Below are 20,527 nucleotides of genomic sequence, written 5' to 3' on the forward strand. Positions count from 1 at the left end.
AACCAACAGTTCTGCTGCTATTTGCTTTTCTTTGTACTCTTTTGTACTCCCTGCCTTCTCTCCCTGCCTCTCTCACTATTGCCATTCTTCCTTGCCTCTCCCTACATCCTTCCTTGCATCTTTCCTCCTCCACCCATGCCTCCCACTCACCGCCTACCCCATCACACTCAGGTTCCCGCTCTGCCTATGTGGTCACGTCACTTTCCCTCTCCACATGACCACCTCATCTCTCCCTCTCCGCCTATGAGCAGTATATGCTCCTACCTCCAGCCTATCTTTTCCTGCCTCCTCTTGTTCCTGTCTCCCTTTTTCATTGTTACTCTTATATACCTCTCTCTCTCTCTCTCTCTCTCTCTCTTTTACTACCTGATTAAATCCATCCATTCTCTCTCAATGATTCTTGCAATTACTGCCCTTGTTCTTCTCCCCTGATAAAACATTTTAAGGTGACCTCGACCTTCAGCCAAATCTAAAAAAACAAAAAAACAAAAACAAAGGGGGGGGGTACTCCTTGGTTGGACTTCACCTCTTCCACTCAGTTTTGATAAATCGGATAAAAATTAAGTTGAATTATTAAAACACACACACACACACACACACACACACACACACACACACACACACACATATCAACACATAACATCCGCTCTCCCTTCGAGAGCGTGGTTGTACAAATCCTCTTCACCAAGTTAAAGACTTAACAGATGAGTTTAGAAAGGATGTGCGGCTAAATTCAATGGGCACTCTGCCTGCAAGTTCTTCAGCTTTTATAAGTTCCTGTTCCTGCTTCTGTATAAATCACACTCCATGCATTAGTGTAAAAGAGGGTTACGATGATGATGATGATGATGATGATGATGATTATGATGACGATGATCATAAAGTTCCTTCCAGTCTCTACTACTATTAAATCAATCATTTCCCCTTAACTTTCCTAAAGTGGTTTATACAACCCTCAGGCCAAAGACACATTTCCCATTCACATTAAGGTACCACTTGGCGATTAGATTCAATTTCAAAGAACCTTTGGGGTTGAACGGCTAAATAAAGGCTATATCTAACCACTACATTTCGAATAAAAGTCTTTTTGAAAAAATATGATCGCTTACAGACAGCATAAATAAACAACAAAGACGTCTTCGGGTTCAAGAGATTATTTTCTCAAGATTCTCCTAACATCTGATATTACCTTCTTATCTCTACCACCTTATTAACCTTATGACATTGATTTTTTGCTATCCCCGAGTTATTTTTTTCTGACTGGGGGAACTTTTGAAAGTTGAGGGGTTAGATGCAGCTTCCTCTACCCCTTCAGTTAAACTATGCCTTTCCTGTGTTTAATTCATTCGTATAGTAGTGGACTAATTGCTAGAAAAAAGAAAACACGTCAACACCCTGAATGCGTTTAATATTTTTTTTTTCCACCGCCCACTCCTAACTTTTCTCTTTTCTAATTAGCTTCAACATCATTCCTTTATTTTTCTGTCTTTTGAATTTCTCCTCTGTCTTTTACCTCTCACTTTTCTCGTCTTCATTTTATTCCACTAATCTTCCTTTAACCCCCCCCCCTTTCACCATCACCTTCTCTTTCTCTTCCTTGACCTTTTGCGAACTCATGCGTCTGCCACGTTTGTTTCTTTGGCGTCTTTCCCTCCCATTCAAATGCCCGGGGCCTCCTACTCCTCCCTCCCCCTCCCTTCCTTTCCCCTTCACCCCTCCCCACTTTCCTCCACATCACCCCCACCTCCATCATCCTCTAACAACACGCCTCTTCCCCTTCCCCTGTCATCTTGCTTTCCTTTCACTCTAGTATGATCTGGTTTCATCACGGAGGCAAACTTACATGATGCGAATAACATCATGCACGAAGAAGCATTACTAAGTGAATAAGTCAATGCTTCAGAATATTATCATCACTAAACACAAAGTAGACATTTTTGCAGAAGTATTCAAACCAAGATATATCAAGCGGCACTTCCATTAAGACAATCATTTTATTTATTTACAAGAATCTAGAGAATTAAAAATAACTTTGCGGTAACACTGCTAACACTAAGAAGAAAACCTGAACACTGTGCTATTTGCTTGCACAAACAACACACAAATAATTCGGATTTTAATCTCGAGTCCATCTATCTATCTATCTATCTATCTGTCTATTGCCTCAGGCCGTATTCTGTGACGAGTTGCTAAATAAAGACAGACTGCAGGGAAATTTCTATAATCTAAGCTGTTACTTGCTATTGCTGTCAAAATATATCATGTGAGACTTCCCTAAACGGTGTCATAAGATGAAGCCACGTATTATCGATACAGAAATCTAGCAATATATCTCCTTGGGTGGAGGGTCTCTAGCTTAGGGAGTTTCACAACGTTAGGATAATCGAAAAACAGCTGGGTTCTTTAACACACCGTATAATAATAAAAATGATAATGATGATAAAATCAATCAATCAATCAATCAATCAAATAATAATAATAATAATAATAATAATAATAATAATAATGATAATAATAATAACAACAATAATATTAACAGCAATATGGTATATTCTCTCCAAGGCATCAGCTCTTCTTAAAGAATGCACTCTCTCTCGAAACTAACTTTTAGCTCAATGCGATCATCTGACATCAAAAGGAGCACAATATGCGAGATGTTTCAACCACGAGAGGGTAATTGGCAGCATTAACACTCTCAAGGCTCCTGTGCTCACTCTTGGGTGAATTAAATCGTGTGGTGTTAGTTGGAACTGAATACTAGAGTTACTCCAACCATAAGAAGGCGAATAGTAACAGAATCAACAATCTCAGGTGAATAAAATAGTTTGGTGTTAGAGTTTTCCCTACCATGAAAGCCGTTATAACACTCTCAAGCTTCTATGTCCACATTTAGGTGATTAAAGCATCTGACTTTGCAGAAATAAAGTACTAGAGAGGACACCAACAAGAGAAGATAGATGGTGAAAATATTGTCACTCTCAAGCTACAATGACTCAGTACTAGCAGAATAAAACTGCATGGCGTTAGCTTGGATATAATGAGTGAGCTGTCACGACCATGAGGGGGGTATTATCGATATGGAACTCTAACCATATTTTTGTTGGATGGAGGAGAGTGGTCATTCCCAGCCTGTAAGCTTAGTTGGTTTTGCAAGGTATACATAGAACTGAACAGAGAGGCCTTCACCTTTTGGCACCAATAAAACCGGGAGCCTCCGCTACCTGGTCATACAAAAGCCCCTTATCTTCCTAAACATCCCCCATAAAAAGGTCGGCAGAATGCAGAAGGACAGTGTTAGCCTGCAGTCCACTGGATTCACGTTTCAGATGAACCTGGCTCACAACAACATCAAGGTCTATATAGTCAGAAAACATCTCGATTCTCCATTCACTTGAATCAGGTGAGGCATCATACCTACTGACTTATTCCTATATTGAGTCGATTTAATTATGACAGACTTTTTGAACTCGAGGGATTAGATATAGCCTGATGTTCTTTGGCTGAGGTGATTAGCGAGTACAGCTACAACTGTTACGTTTTTGATAGGTTCATTTGGAAACTGTATCTGGGAGGCATACTGTCCGTGAACCGCATCTATAAATAAAAAAATACCCCAGATGTTTGTGTAGATGGTTAGGCTTCTGATGTGAAGCCATGCTTCCGTAAGATTGAGTGATGTGCGAATGACTGTGTGGCTCACTTCATTAGGCATGCTGTTGAAAGCTTTCTATGTTTCCAGATCGTTCCCTACTCCATCATCAGGTGGGAAAAATTGTCAGAATGATAATGTGTACAATACTTAAAACGTGGTTGAGGCCATTAGTGTCATGACACGCTTGGTTAATCCTTTCACAACGATGGCATCATTTGCATTTGTTCTTGTTATCTTCAGACGAAATTATACAGCTTTGGTGAAACTTTCCGGAGTGGGGGTTCAGATATAGCCTTAACTCTCTCAGAGCTAAAGAGGCGCTGATGATGGAAGCCCTCATGTGGTGGTATCGATTCAACCGACTCTGCTGTCTGGTTATACAAACTTCCCTCCGATCCTTCCCTATCTCTTGCAAGAAGGCTGATATACTGTACTGCAGGAGGATTGCTTTAGCTTGGAATTCATCGCGTTCACATTCAGACGAGGCTGGGGCCACAGCAACAAAAAAAAAGACCTGAAAATCTTTCCAGAGTTGCATTATATCGCTGAATAGGACCCCAATGCTATTACTGCTATGGCCCCACGCTCATCTGGGCGTGAACCCTGTGGACTGCAGTCTGAAGTTGCCCAGCTCCTGCACTCCTGCATCCTCCTTTTGGGGGTCAAAGGAGGAGTTGTGGGGCCTAGGTATAACGGGATATTGGAGCAGAACGTTCATACTGGTGCCACCACGTGAAGGGGGTTGATCTCCTGCACCACTGAAAGGGTCTGAAATTCAAGAAGTAGTCCAAAACCTTGAACTGTTATGATCTTGACACGACCTGGCGGGCAAAAACCTGCTGTCTAACTGGCAACTGCCGGGGTCAGGGTGGGGGCAGCGGCTGGCACTCCCTATAAATACCGTGACCCAGCCGGCACAGGTACCAGTTGACTCAAGCACACACAGCCATGAAGGTCGTAAGTATCCACTCTATTCTTCTGTTTATTTGCGTATCTATTTATCCAGAAGGGGTTAGATATCTACTATTACGTCAAACAGTCGAACCACTTCTTCCTCTGTTCTCAATCATCGGTTTCTCTCTCTCTCTCTCTCTCTCTCTCTCTCTCTCTCTCTACCTTTCTATCTATTTATATCTCGGGGTCAGTATGAGGTCAGTGGCTGGCACTCCCTATCTCTCTCTCTCTCTCTCTCTCTCTATAATTATATATATATATATATATATATATATATATATATATATATATATATATATATATATATATATATATATATATATATATATAGTGCCAGCCGGCACAGGTACCATTAGGCTAAGTACAGGCAGCCATGAAGGTAGCAAGTATCCTCTCTATTCGTTCTCTCTGTGTATGTCTACCTTGATGGGGTTAACTGTCTACTGTTATGTCTAACAGTCTATCCTCTCTCTCTCTCTCTCTCTCTCTCCAAACGTTAATTAAGTAACCACCTATCTTCCCACAACTGCAAGAGATGCACTGCACTCTTCCATCACTATATTTCGTCCACCTTAACTTGGCGGAGATCTTAACTCCTTACTAAACGGGTTCTCTCTGAAGCTGAGTAAAATTGTCTGGTAAGAGAAAGAATAAAAAATAATCGGAATGAAAAGGTTATAGATAGATCTTCTTGGTAGGGATATGATGAAGGGTGTTTCTCTTCACTGAAGTCTGTCATTATATTTTCCAGTGAGAAAAACTGATACCCCGTTTAATCCGGACGACGTCCTTTTAAGTTATTCTTACTGCTTATAAAAGTTCTCTCGCTCTGAAGGGACTTATAATTTTTTTTTCACACAAGAGGACATAACTAAAAGATGAAAGCCTATACCTAACCCATCAAGTTCAAAGATTCTATCCTAGAATGTGATAGGCAGGTGATGGCAAAAATAACCCGACAAAAAAAACAACAACCAAAGGCTAAGTGGGTCAAATCTGTCATCATTACAGGTAGTTCTCGCTGCCCTGATCGCCGTTGTGGCGTGCGACTCCGCCTACAGGCCTCCTCCCCCACGCTACGATGATTCCCGTGAGGTCGTGCCCATCTTGAGGGACGACCGCCACCGCGAAGACGACGGCCGCTACAACCTTGACGTAGAGACAGGGAATGGTATCGTAATCGCTCAGTCTGGCTCCCCCGATGGACCTGAGGGTGCTGTCGTCAAGGCTGGACAATTTTCGTAAGTAAAGAATAACAATGCTTTCCATTTTCAGTATCCCCCCCCCCTTATTTTTTCCTCACAATCTAATAATGATGTTCTCCCTTTTAAAGTTTTTCCCTCGCTCTTTCGACCCAGTCTCATCATATTTTAGGATGGGAAACCGTAGTTACGATGATAATAACGACACCTCTATCAAGGATTTTCACAGTTTGTCAGTTATACGCCATTTGGTTCTTTGAAATCTTTTCTAAACAATCCTTGCTGTCTGTCTCCGGGTGACTTTAAGTAGGGGAAGATGTTTTGATATGTAAAGGCGATATATAATATACCCGTGCAATACAGTCATACTCTCTGTTTGATTCCTTCTGTCTCCGGGCAACATTGTTTGGGTTAGGGGGAGATGATTATTATCATATTTTTTAACTGGATGGGCTATACTGTATCCTTCATTAACCGGTCACTTCTTCAGTTTGATTCCCGGATCGTTCATACTCTTGAGCGAAGTTTGTTTCCCTCTTGTCCCTGTTCACCCAGAAGTACAAGACGGGACCTGCTGGTATCATCGAATATTTCGGGGCGTAATCTAGGCCAATAATTATTTTCTGCTTTATAGCCTCTGTGTAGTCAATAGACATTAACTCTCAGACTATCTTATTACACCCGCGACTTGCGTTTTAAGCGGTGTGTGTGTGTGTGTGTGTGTGTGTGTGTGTGTGTGTGTGTGTGTGTGTGTGTGTGTGTGTGTGTGTGTGTGTGTGTGTGTGTGTGTGTGTGTGTGTGTGTCAATAAAATAACTTGAACGGTTTTTATCCGATTTAACCAAACTCGGCGGAAGATTAAAGGGTTAACCGATATAGAAATCTATGTTTTTTTTAGAACAATAAGTTAAAAGTCAAAGACACAGGCTAGGTTAAACGTTAACCTAGCAAAATCAACTTAAACATTTTCCACTCAAGGCAAAAATAAAAGAATTCGATATTGGTGGAAACGTTATCCGTCAGGCAAGAAAGATGGAATTCAATCTTGAGAACAATCAGTCAAGGATCAAGGTCACAGGGCAATGTCAAATACTCGGCCCTTACTGCAGATCAGTTGGCAGTCCCCGGTTGTGTACTTTGCGATTGCTTCTTGTTTTTATGAGTGTGTCTGACTTTGAACATCATAATATTAGCACAATACTCACCGTCAGTATTAAATACATGGTGGACTGTTTCATTCAGGACTTGTATTCCGACTTCAAAGGCGACAGTGAACTGTCACCTTTCCCTGATTTCAATGTATGACTTATGAACCGCGACTATACACTGGACGAATTAAAACTCTGAAAAGCCACATCAAGTTGGTTCAGCTAATCCACTAGACTACTAGGAGCCTTTTACTATCGTTGTTTTATATACTACAGATTCTGAGTCTTGTAAGCTACTGTACATGTATTTTATTATATTTGGCTTGCTATCCATATACAGACATTTCGATAGCATGAACAATTGACAAAGCGCACAACAAAAACATTACGCACATGTAAGTAGCCACTCTTTATTTACCTCAGTTATCTCCCGTTCCTTTATCAGTATAATGTATTTTCTATTCATAACAAGAAATAGTGCCCACAGCCTGCAGTACATATCCTCCTAAAAAAAAGAAAAAAAAAATCTGGGCAAAAGAAAGCCAAAATCAAGATCCATTAGTTCTAAATGTTTGGACACACTTCATTATAAGACTGGAGATTACAGACAATAGGAAAGACAGACTGAGGAAGAAAGTTCAGCAGCTGAAAAGTTTATCAGACAATTCAGATTCATGCTACGGTATCAAAGTTAAATTTATCCAGGTTTAATATGTAACATTTCAACATACAGTTCGAACTGAAAAGTTCACTGGTCATCTACGGTTCGTGCTGCAGTATCAGTTAAAGTTATCCAGTTTTAACATATAACATTTCAGCATACTGTATATATCTTCACTTCCACAGTTACACTGCTCCCGATGGCACTCCCGTTCAAGTCAAGTTCGTAGCCGACGAGAACGGTTACCAGCCCCAGTCCGACCTGCTGCCCGTGGCTCCTGAGTTCCCCCACCCAATCCCTGACTTCGTGCTGGCCCAGATCGCTAAGGCCGCTGAAGAGGACCGAAACAGAGACTCCCGCGAGAGTTACTCTTACGAATAGGTTACTGTAGCCCCCCCATGCCCGACCTTCCTTCACCCAAGCGCTCCATTATCATTGACGAGTTCTAGACGACCACTGTGTGGTAGCATAATCACGCATTTATTTATATATAAGTTATTTTGCATATTAGTGATGGATTATAATAAATGAGACTGTATAAAAAAAAAAAAAAAACAGAGCTTTATTAACACTACCAAACTCGTACACTCACTCTCAATTGAAGAAAACTATCTGGTCTTAGTTCCAATAAAATACTAGAGCTGTTCTGATCATGAGACCAAGTTAATAAGATTAACTTCTTTTCCACTGAATAAAATTGTCTCTAGTTACCTGGAATAGGATTCTTGAGTTGTGCCGACCATGAGCTGGTTAAAAATCGTTGTTTCCAGAATGACATACACCACCAATCTTTCCTTATACTCAAGTATATGCTGCTGAAAGAAAAACAAAAAAAAAAAACTTTCGAACAGCAGCCACCTACCAACCAGCTAGGTTAATTCTCGGGGATCATAATTTTCGTATTATATATCTGATTAACTACTTTCTGAGAGTTTAGATTTTAAAAATAATTGCCTCGTATTAATTTTGTTTCTTTAAAGCAGCAACAATTACTCTCATTTTACCCCCTAATCATGTCGCGTTCTGAGTAAAGAATTACGTAGGTCAGTACATTTTAGGGTAGATTATTAGCCTAAAGGTACTGGTGACAGCAACAACACAGGGTGGCCCAGAACTGGTGCTCCGCTACAAACTACATGACAGCCATTAAGAAGTGTCCACAAATATTTTCTAAGTCCCAATTTTCTCCCACAATAGGACATGCAACAATCGATTTTACCTACAGGTTGCCAACTATACAGTACTGTTGGGAGAACAAGGACAATGTGGAAATATGTTAGTGGAAAGTATGCTGCTCTAACTCTACCCAAACCCAAAATTTTCGTCATTTTGCAGCTTATTCACACAGCTCATTGGCAGAAAAAGACAATACTACAACTCTATAATGTTTCCACAGCGCTTCATCTTGACTAGTATCAAATTCTAGTGTAAATCTATTGTTACAGTTCACCATTCAAGGTGGAATGATGGCAATTTTAGGTCAAATAAAGTAAAATGGGTATAGTCTCAACACCGATGTTCAAGTGATAATGAGTCATGGACTTGGAAATCGGGAAAGAGTTAAAATCTAAAAAAAAATTCCCCCCCTCCAAAAAAAAAACAGGATGATCAGAGAAGTATAGACAAAAGCTAGGAAACAACACTGATACCATTACCCCTTTAGTCCGATGACGCATTATTTATATTTTCTTCCTACTTCCAGATATTTCATTCAACTTAGACGAGAATTTTCTATTTGGATCACCTTTTTCAATCCTTTTAGTATTAATATCTTTCCTACATTGAATCAGATCACGCAGAGATAGCAAGAATTAATCATATCAAGGTCGGGATTACTCTATTACGCAATTCCAGCTAATCATCGACATTTACACTCAGTTGCGTCACTGACAGAAGCCTGAGTGTTAATACTGGTACCGTTAATAAACCAGGGTGCCAAGAGGTGTAATAACTGGATTATATTCTTTTTGCATTCATCTGATGGAACTGGATCATTCCCACAAACTGAATACTAAGTCGTTGTTGCAGAAAATTTTGCAGTTACTAGTTTTTGGGTAGGAATGAATCTCTTTTGTTACCAGAAAAACAACCGTCTAGCCTGGCTAAACTTGGCCAGTAAATGAGATGAAATTGAAAAGGGACTTTCGTCAGCTTGGGAAAAAAAAATCATACTGTAACAACAGCATAATAGGCGTGTCGTTGAGATATTGGGATGTTAGGCAATTTCGCCAAGATTCAGTACAAGTTACAGTATTTTCATTTTTAAAAGATTTTTTAAACCTTTCAGTACAGGCCCCAACATTCAGGGAAACGTTGTCGCTGAAGGCCAAGCAGGAAGGGTACGTGAGAGCAAAGGGGAACATTCGATGCTTGCACGGGGCTAGGATGACCATATTTCCCAAGTCCCCCATCCAGACGCACTTCAAGCAGCCGTTTTCTGTTAAATGTGTGGGTGCTTTGACCTAGAAGGTAGAAAGTCAATAACCTCTGAATGAAGTCACTGATAATCAAGCAGTACATTTGAAGGGCTTGGATATACAATCACGTATTGTGGGTTATATTCCAAGGGAAGACGGGCTTGCTAAAAATGGATTGTCCAATTACTCTCGTGAAATCAATAGACACTGAATTTTGCCTTCTTGCCTTCTTAAAATTACGTGTCCAGTTCCCAAACGCAGGTCGTATCATCTGAGACACGTGAATCCTTTAAGTACGATGACGCTTTATATATCGTTATTGTATTGTTAATTCCTGGTAATTATATTCACCTTGGGAGAGCGCCATGAAAGTGAATGAAAACTATAATCTATCTAACCCCCGCAGTTCAGCGAATATCTTATGACTGGAATATAGTTTTCTAAGTATGAGAAGGGATAGAGGCAGAGAGTGTGAAAAGGCAGAGGAAGAAGTGGATAGTGAACGCTATATCAATCCTCTACAGTTCCTCGAAAATCTCAAGAGTCTTTTGGAGATAGCAAAGGATAGGGGCGAAGGAAGTGCAAAAGAAGAGGAAGAAGTGGATAGCGAATGCTCTATCTGACCTATGGAGATTTTGCGAGTATCTCTTAACAGGAATACAGTTGCCTGGAGACAGCAATTGACAGGTGTAGAAAGTGGAGAGAAACTATGACAACGAGAGTGCATCTTTACGCCATGCCCATACATACAGTAATTACGTACCCCAGTTCCAACAGTCTCAAAAGTACACAGTCAAAATATGTAACTTTAATATATTGCAACCATTTAAACCTTTACTTTTACCACTGGAATATATCGAGCAACTAGGAAATAAGTGATGAGAAATGGTGTGGATTTTGAGACAGCGCTGGTAATGATCTGTATTAAACTTGTACTGAAAAGGCTGAAAATTAATTCCCCGTGTTTTTTTTTGTTTTTTTTCTGTAGAGTCTGTATTGTACCGGTACTTTGTTTACATGTTTTCCAGAAATGCATGAAGAAAAAACACTCGGAATCCAGACACAAATTATCAAAATATCCGAAAGGAGTCTGCCCACCCACAGTCCGAACCCTGTATACCAGCAGGGGGCACAGTGACAAAATTTCTACTACTGTTCAGTTCCGTCACTTTTCTCTCTGACGCACCAGTTCAAGAAAGCATCATCTATGGGCCGAGGAACAATGAAAAATTATCCCTCTCACCTTAGGATTATTAGCCAGCCTACGGAAATAAGTAGCAAATGAGGTGACGTGACTGAGGAACTTTTGTACCCGACTACATTTAGCCAAAGGATGAGAAGCATTTAATTATCCTGGGGACCTGAGGCAGCACGCTCTCATCATAACTCGTTTGTTCCATCCTGGCAGCGATCCCTAACGCCTTTCACGACACCTAATGGCTAAGTTTAGTCATGACTGTAGGGTTGACTTGATTAGTGACCAACAAGACTCATTCCTACGTCATAACGAAGGTTCATCGCTGTGTATTCAACCACGACTTCGAACTGAAGTTGCGGCGGTGGCCCACTACCATTAGGTGAAACGAAATAGGTTCCCAGCAACTCTGACTCACTACCGGAGAGAGGAGCAGCCCTGTTCCGTCAGGTGAATGTAAAAGACTCCTCAGCGACCTTGACCCATCGCCCAAAGGCAGGAATTCAACTACGCTAAAGATGCGTCACACAAAAACGCCATCTACTTTCCATAATTAAGTGTTGCATCATATTCGCAGCTTTAGACGCTCGGTAGGTGGATGGGTGGGTGTAAAAAGTGGTTGTTATTATCCATTGTAGAACTGTTCATTAGAAAGTGGGAAACAAAAGCCCGTTCGCATCTCCTGCCTTTATTTAAACACTGGTTCACAAACTCTTTAAAATGAAACAGTGGAAAAAGGTGCATATTATTGTCTATATTCATAATATGCATCTTTGTCTAAAGCGCGTCATTCAGGCATCTATGACTCCAGCGAAGAGGGAAGGAGGTGAGATTAAGTGACTTTTGAATTTGACTGCACTTGCGTCTGTAGTAGGACTTTGATGTAGAACAACACGTCATCATATGAGCAAGAAGTATATAGCACTTTGACATAATACACTTTGGAAAATCAGAGGCTGGCTTTACCGGAAAAAAAAAAAAAAAAAAAACGAAATGCTCTCTCAAATCTTCTGGTAATGATGAGTCGAAATTGGACTCATTAATGCTCGTTGTGAACAGCGGTTCAGAATGCATTTCAGTGTGTGTGTGTGTGTGTGTGTGTGTGTGTGTGTGTGAAATAGTAAGAACCAATGGCTGGAAGCCCGCAAATATTTGCCTTTTCCAGATTTATTTAACAAACGCGAACCAAATGCAAGCTCCGTTCATTTCGAGATGCCTGGGCACAAGTCGTTTAAAAGTCTGGAGGTCATAGGCAGTGGGAAATGCTGACTGAAGACGACCACTTCCTTTTGTTGTATTTTTTTTTTTCTCTTCCCGGCTATTTTATTCCGCTTGAGAGACTTTTCTACGTAGTGGGTTAGGTATGCGGTAAAGTCACTGGGATAAGTACCTTGAAATGGTTTAGAAGGATGAGAGGCTGGCAAGGAGAGTGAATGTGAGGAAGATAAATGGGAGGGGTGGGGGGAAGAGGGGAAACTGAGGACATGAAGGACGATGGGGAAAAGAATAATATAATTGAAGAGGGAGAGTAAATTCAAGAGGGGGCAGCCTGACGGCATTAGACAGGGTGGCAGAAAGGTGATTCATTTGTGGCTACCCCTTCCGGGATCAAGGTGTCTGACAATAAATAGACAAACAGACAGACAGACAGAAAGAAAGACAGATAGATAGACAGATGATTCTAGCTGACTCAAATATTAAATTTTCCCCAAAGTGGACTATATACAGTATATATATATATATATATATATATATATATATGCTTATAAGGTATGAAAATCTTCTTGTGGGGAAATAACCCAAGAAGATTTTCATACCCAAATTATGATGATCACTTTAATGAAGTCTCATGTACAATTAATGTTCTTTAAAAAGCACCTGAAACACAGGAAATATATAAAGATGTCTCCTTAATTAAAGCAAAGCGGCAACACAATAATCTAAAAAGAATTTTAACAAGGGCTAGGTTTAATAATATATCTCGTTTCAAAGTGAAGAAATGTGAAGACAAAAAATGTAAACTCTGCATGGAAATAATTGAAGGCAGTCAATTCACTTTTCCCAGTGTCAACTACACATTCCAAATTAACGAAAACATGGGATGCTCGACACAAAACTGCATTTACGTAATTCGCTGCGGTGGATGCAAAGAGATTTATATAGGCGAGACCTCAAATCTCAGGCTTCGTACTAACCTACATAGGGATCATATTAATCACGGTAAAGGTTTATATGTTAATACCCACATAGCTAAATGTGCAAAAAAAAAATGTTCTCCAAACTTCAATATTATCCTTTTTTACTTTTTCTATAAAGTAAAAAAGGATGATCCTATATTAAGAAAATCAAAGGAAAAATATTTCATAAGCAAATTTAAACCATTACTGAACAGAGATCTATGAGACAATGACCCAATTACAGCTTCAAAAAACAAACCTTTTTCCGAATTACGAAAATGGGGCAACTGAAGCTTCACACAACTCGAAATGAAACTAACAACAGTGGACAATTCATACCAAATATCAGTGGCTATCAATCACTTATAGGAAGCACACCTCTTCCTGGGCCACTATTTATAACTGAGGATCTATGAAAATAGAGAAATGCATTTTAATTAAACTTTGATTTTAGTTCACAATATACAATTTTAGTACATGTTTCCTGTTTGTGTGCATGCTGTCGATATTCTATATATAATATTTTTTTTTTTTTTCCCCCAAGGTAGAAGGAACCAGAAGCTGGAAGCCGGCAAGACTGTTCATTCCATGATTAAACAACAGAATAATTCTCTTGATTCAGGGGGTTCACCTTCTCTGAGAATCAAGATTACAGTTCATTCACTTTAACTCGTCCCGGATTTTCGTCTTTTTGCCGTTTTTTAACGTAGCTCACTGGTAGAGTATGATAAAGTTTTACATCCTTTCAATGCCACTTCTTCATAACTAACATCATACTTGTGTTGATCTATTGCTACAACTGAGCACTGATGATGGAAAGATGGCAAGTTCAGGCCAAGTCAGAGTGAGAAGAGCATTATGCAACCTCTGACTTGTATTTTTTTTCCTCGTACAATAATACTTCCGCGCTCCTAACCTTTAGCTAGCGTCATAAGGTTTACAAGAACAGACCTCATTTGACTGGCTAAAAACTGGTTTTACCTCGGTTCACACGTGGTACAGTGATCCGCAAAAGCAGTGTCCTCCATCCTGGCTTGCTGTCTAGGAGAAGGCTAGCCTGATCCGTCGCTGGGTAGGGAACACTCTGATTACTTAAAAAATTATTAGCATCGTGAATCCGAGTGATGTCTTTTTTATTATTTGCCACTATATAACTTTATTCAAATTAGGAAAGGTTTCTCCTACTGAACAAGTGTAACAATCTAAACCTGGAGTGCAAAAAGTCCGTCAGAAGCTGGAAACAATGACTAGATGATCGCATGAATAGACTGAAATTGACATCCCCGGGATCGGTGGATTAAAACAAACCATTTATTTTACATAAGACCTACTGACATTTCATAAAACCATTCGCCCTAATAACATTACACCAGTTCAGAATGAGACAGCCTTATCATATATTCATTATGGACCGGTAACTGCGCCAAAGTGTTGTCGTGTAAAGATGTGTGTCACGTAGGAGGAATGCTGGGCCTCAGGGAACATATACTATCACGTCTGTGCCCATTCAGACACATTAGAAAGAAAAAAAAAATACTTCGGGCTCTAACCAACTTCAAGACGTACTTATACTCTTGTAGCAGAAACGATTCTCTCTATACTCGTACTCTTTCAAACTGTTTCACTCAAACGATGTCTTTTTCAAATTCTGATACTTTCAGAGGCATTTATTATTTAATCTTTGGAAAGAAGTCTCGATTGGGATTTTTTAAAGCCTTAACTGAGCCTTTAAAAGTTACAAATCCATTTTAATGTGAAGAAAAACCGTCTCAAGGCAGCAAAAATAGTCTTATTACATATCGGTTCAGCCTCATTCAGACAGCTTAGTGTTTTAGATTGGGTTCTAACATTAAGCAGCTTATCAAGTGTCACAGAAGCTTCGCAGTGCCTCTTCCTTAGCGATTTACTATTCACATTACACTTGGCTTTCTCTTGTATGCCACATGTAGCTTTAATATCGATATAATTTGCATCAATAACATACAAGCGGATACTGCTGTGAAATGTGCAGTAAAACTCGATAAAGAAGAGATACAACGATATCTCAAAGGCTACATCGAATAAGACAGTAAATCTGACCAGGTTCAACCCCGGACTGGGATCTACGAGACAAGTTTTGCGGCTGACTGTATCCTACCTCACTTGGGTTCACTTATGACTAACTAGTTCTTAACCTGTTACTGACTGGCTGGGGAGTTCATAAGCCTATATAGTTAATGTCAAAGAAAACTCGTTCTTAGACACTTAATAGTAAAGGCACATTTGGCAACCCTCCGACAGCTGATCTTGGAGTATATATATACGTAATGTGCTCGGCGCAGTGGCTCCGCCGCTCCAGTACATGAGAAAAAGCAGCAACGGGGAGTATGAAAATTGTAAGGAGAATGACCGTATTTTTTTAGTCTCTTATGATCGAGAAAAGTGTAGTATTCTATTCTAGCTAATACCGGACGATTTTTTCATTTGAGAGAGAATATTAGCCTCAGAGAATTAACACTTTTATTATTCTCTCTCTCTTCTGGTCGGGACAACTCCTGTATTCTAAACCAGGTAACGGCAGACTATTTTATTCAACTGAGAGTGAGTCTCAGGGTTCTGTTTTATCTTAGATAACGCCAGACGATTTTATTCAGCTTAATGTAAGTCACAGGAACCTAGGAGTCTTAATACTGGTGCCAATAACCCTCTCATGGTAGGGACAGCTATATTATTCGGTTCCAGCTAAAGTCAGGCGATTTTACTCAGCTGAGAGTGAGTCACAGAAGACAAAGTATTGATGGGCTTTTCATCATCATCATCATCATCATCAATCATCAATCATCATCATCGTCGTCGTCATCATCGTCATCATCATCATCATCATCGTCATCATCATCATCATCATCATCATCATCATTTAATATTGTAACAGTTAGTTATTGTTGTTATTATTATCAACATCATTATTACTACTACTATTATTATTATTATTATTATTATTATTACCATCATCATCATTATCCTACTTCCAGGTTCTGGAAAGGGACGCCTTCATGCAGTGGCATCGATACAGCCTGTCAAAAGCGTTCTCCATTTATACAAACGTCCCTCATTTCTCGCCGCATCTCTCGAAAACAAGATGGTAGACGGTAAGAAATGGGCATCATCAGCCTGCAGCCCACCTCGTTCACGTTCAGATAAACTTGGAGCAACAATATCAACAAAAACACCTGATCCCAGAGGAGGAAGGGTACTCCTCCCTACCGTAGGAAATTCAGACGATACTTTGTATTTTATTCTTGGTGTCTTCCGGCTTTTTCTTCAGGCTTAGTGAGGCTTTTCGAATTGAGGGATTTAGATATGGCCTTCATCTAATCCTTCCGTGCCAGAAACTTTTCTTCCTTTGAGTAATCTCGTCTGTAGGCAGCAAGATGAGGAAACAAAAAAAAAAAAAAAAAACGATGGCGTCTGGTGGTGCGTGCCCGAATTAAATCGTTTGGTTGTGGCAAAACCATATAAGAGTACAGGGTCGTCCATATATTACGCATTCCTATTCCCTTGTTTTCTTGGGGCAGTTCGTTCATCATTACCAGTGTCTACTCTGCATCATATTCGGCTAACCGTAACCCGTCTCATGTTTTACACTGTATATTTATTATGCTCCATGACTACATAGTTAAAAGACAATTTCACGAAGCAGCCAAGTTAACTGCGCTCCTAACACTAGAATCCTGAGCCGTTTCCGGAGCACACGAGAACTGTGATGTGTAATATACGGACCACCCTGTACAAGGAATCATCTTACTCAAGGGCGGTAGAAATGTATCATTAATCTTTACCACATGTACTTAAAGTAACGTCTATTAAAACGTCTTCTGCAGCTCATTCATGCTTCCTCCAGACGATTTTCTTAAAACGTCGGAAAGGCCTCTCAAACTAAAGGGTTAATGAAGGCTGTATTTAACTCCTCCAATTCTGAACAGGCTTCTCCGGGTCTAAATAAAATCGTCTGTGCATGGCAAGAATGAAATCACAGGTGTTATCGTAGTGACGGGGTTAACCACACGAGAACTTTAACGAATCTGTGTGTCCGTCATACTTTAGGCTGCACCACTGTAAGTTTAGCATCCTCATTTTCCATTTCCATCCAATGACGTATTTTTTGATGCTACAGCATCTCCAGAGAAAGGGTACTTTCCGTATGTCGTTCACCAACGATTTTTACTTGTTACTTGATATTTAACAACGCTAAAATATTTTATTAAGTTTTGAGGTGACTACGAAATGAATGGGTTACTAACCTATCACTATTGGTTCTTCTAACTCCGAAAAAAATAAAAATCGTCTGGTGGCGATCCAGTAACAATGAAAAATACGCGAGTGTAATGAAGGAGTTAAACCTACCACGTTCGGAACAACGCGAGTATTCCCTAGTAAGTAACGCCAGATGATCACATTCCTGGGCATTTTTTTCCTTCTTCATGAGCGACCCCTTCTTCCAGAGGCCGTGCTCGTCGTCCTAGCAAAATATCCTCAGGTATTAATCCCTTTTTATGAACGACTTCTCTCTCAACAGATAGCACTTATCACGACAGCAAAATATCTCCTGATTCTTTTTTTTTTATCTACTCACTACTATTTTCTTGAATTTCATTACTTTTTTTTAGTCTATTCTCTCGATTTTCAGATGATTTCGTTGATTTTCAGGGAGATGTCCGTTAGTGCACTGGTTAAGAAAGGATATTTTACCTCCCAATTTGTAAAGCCTCTTTGTAGTCTCTCTTCAAAGCTAAATAAAGCCGTCTGGCGATAGGAAGAATAAATCAATTAAATACGTCGTCGGATCAAATGACTCTCTCTCTACCTACCTACCTACCTATCTATCTATCTACCTATCTATCTATCTATCTATCTTTTACAGGCCATACTCGTCGCCCTGGCCGTTGTGGCTCCGGCTGCCCCCACCCGGTACGACGACCACAACTCACGAGAGGTCGTACGTATTCTTAAAGACGAGAGGCATCTAGAGGATGGAGGAACATACAGTGTGGATGTGGAGACCGGCAATGGCATAGTGTTGGCTCAGTCTGGCGCCCCTGAGACGGGGAATGGTGCTGTTGTTAAGGCTGGCCAATACTCGTAAGTTCAAGAGTATTCTTGCCCCTGTCATGCTAGGGATGACTCTATTACTGACGTGCGGACCGGCGGTTAGCATTCACGAACATATTTACGACTGTTTCCCAGTTCTAGCTCAGGTTTGTTTGCAGGGAGAACAAGAGACATGGGAAGATATCACATCTTTCTTCCTTTGTCCTACCTGCAAAACAAATTTTGATTATGGAAGGAAATTTATCTTGTAAATTTTTTTCCCCAGGAAGAATTAGAAGAGACTGCGAAAGTTATCTCGTGTTTCCAGTTCCTAAAAATTCTAAATTATGAGAGACTGAAGATTTTTCCCGTGTTTCTAGCTCTTGCTGGAAAAAAACAAACGCAACTTAGGACATGGAATCGATTGAAAATATGCATGTGAATCCTATCCCAGGTATGGAGCAGCGCTGGCTCAGTCTGGCACCCCTGAGTCGGAAGCTGGTGCGGTTGTTAGCGCTTGCCAGCACGTGTCAAAGAGTGAAAATATTCCTAAATGTGATAGTATTCTTAAGTGTGACAATATACTCATGTGTGACAGTATTCTTAAGTATGCCAGTATTTTATGTGTGACAGTATTCTTAAGTATGCCTGGATTCTCAAGTGACAGTAATCTTAAGTGTGACAGTATTCGTGAATGTGACGGTGTTTGAGAAGCCTTTCATAAGCATAATAATCTATCTGGAGGCAGTAGTTATAAGGCGTCATCGCACTGAAGTGGTTAATGTCTTAAATTCATTATAGCTGTCTCGTAATTATCATTCTAGTTAAAGTTTGTATGATAGTCCGTTGTACCTTTATTCTGTTAATACCTTCAGTATCGTTACCGCTATCTTATAATCATCGTTCTAGTGAAACTTTACCTCTGAGTCCTGAGTACCTTTGCCCAGGAAAGTATTCGGTTTTAAGCAGACTTTTCAGTTACGCAACTCCTGAAAAAATTGAGGACCAAAACGAAAGGTGCATAATAAAGCGAGCAACCCCTACCAATTATCACAAGGGAGTCCAGGTCGGAGTACCAGACTTTTACATTCGGACATACCTTTTTGCGAAACATGAAAGTATGGTCAGATGATGATGTTGCTGATCACGCTTGGATAATGACACAGACGGGAGAGTTATACCCCAAAATGGCAACTGTATCTACCGAGACGTTAAAACTGCTTCGGTCCGACTTAGAAACATGCATTTTCTGCTACGATCCTCAGAAATTTGCAGCAATCAGCAATGAAGCACTGAACACTGAAATAACATACCGGTACTACAAATAATATTATGAGGTTAAAGAATACCTGCAATAACACCTTTCTCTACTTAAAAGTATATTTACAGTTGTATCAGCAGTACTACTTGTTTTACAATCAAGAAAAACAAACAATACAATGTTGGGCTTGCCACCAAGTCGGAAGGAAGGATGGAGCAAGGGAAGAACTAAATGTTGATGAAGTAAATTTCAGTGAAAGGAGCGGGTGTATGGAAGGAACATGCATATGGTAATTATGAACATCGTATACTAGAGGTAAATAACAATCTGATATCTGTTAATCCACTTCCAGGTACACCGCTCCCGATGGTACACACGTCAATCTGAGGTTCGTAGCTGATGAGAACGGATACCAGGCCCAGGGAGACCACCTGCCCGTGGCTCCAGAGTTCCCACACCCGATCCCCGACTTCGTGTTGGACCAGATTAGGAAAGCTGCTAAGGAGAGGCATAGGGGTGGTGACTACAGATACGATTCTTAGGCCCATGTTGAAAGTGCCATTATAGGCTTCGTAGTGCCTTCTTCCGTGCTCTTTATTTGCAATACTTCGCTATATTATTCACTTGTATGTTAGTCTGGTCATTCTGTCGTCGATATAGTTTCAGTATATAAGGTGATTACACATTTCAAGTACTATTATAAGATCTTTAGCACCTTTTTCTAGTGAAATTATTTGCAATACTCCACTCTTCCATTCACTTGTATGCTATTCCTGTCACCATCGATGTTGTTT

General features: G+C 40.2%; 2 protein-coding genes across 2 annotated transcripts; both read left to right on the forward strand.

Annotated features, from left to right (window-relative positions):
• The first annotated feature begins 3,278 nt into the window (after positions 1 to 3,278).
• Positions 3,279 to 7,997, forward strand: LOC145412477 (larval cuticle protein LCP-17-like). Its single transcript, XM_080282358.1, has 4 exons — positions 3,279 to 3,362; positions 4,206 to 4,339; positions 5,584 to 5,847; positions 7,802 to 7,997. The coding sequence occupies exons 1-4, from the start codon at positions 3,279 to 3,281 to the stop codon at positions 7,995 to 7,997; spliced, it is 678 nt and encodes a 225-aa protein (XP_080138484.1).
• A 10,302-nt stretch (positions 7,998 to 18,299) lies between these two features.
• Positions 18,300 to 20,275, forward strand: LOC145412478 (cuticle protein CP14.6-like; the record flags this gene model as incomplete). Its single annotated transcript, XM_080282359.1, has 2 exons — positions 18,300 to 18,523; positions 20,086 to 20,275. Coding segments are annotated over 2 exons (414 nt in total), but the record flags the coding sequence as incomplete, so codon positions are not given.
• Positions 20,276 to 20,527: the final 252 nt, after the last annotated feature.

Source organism: Coenobita brevimanus, chromosome 93 (assembly GCF_032717465.1).
Source record: "Coenobita brevimanus isolate Jiangsu-jjx chromosome 93, ASM3271746v2, whole genome shotgun sequence".
Taxonomy (NCBI): domain Eukaryota; kingdom Metazoa; phylum Arthropoda; class Malacostraca; order Decapoda; family Coenobitidae; genus Coenobita; species Coenobita brevimanus.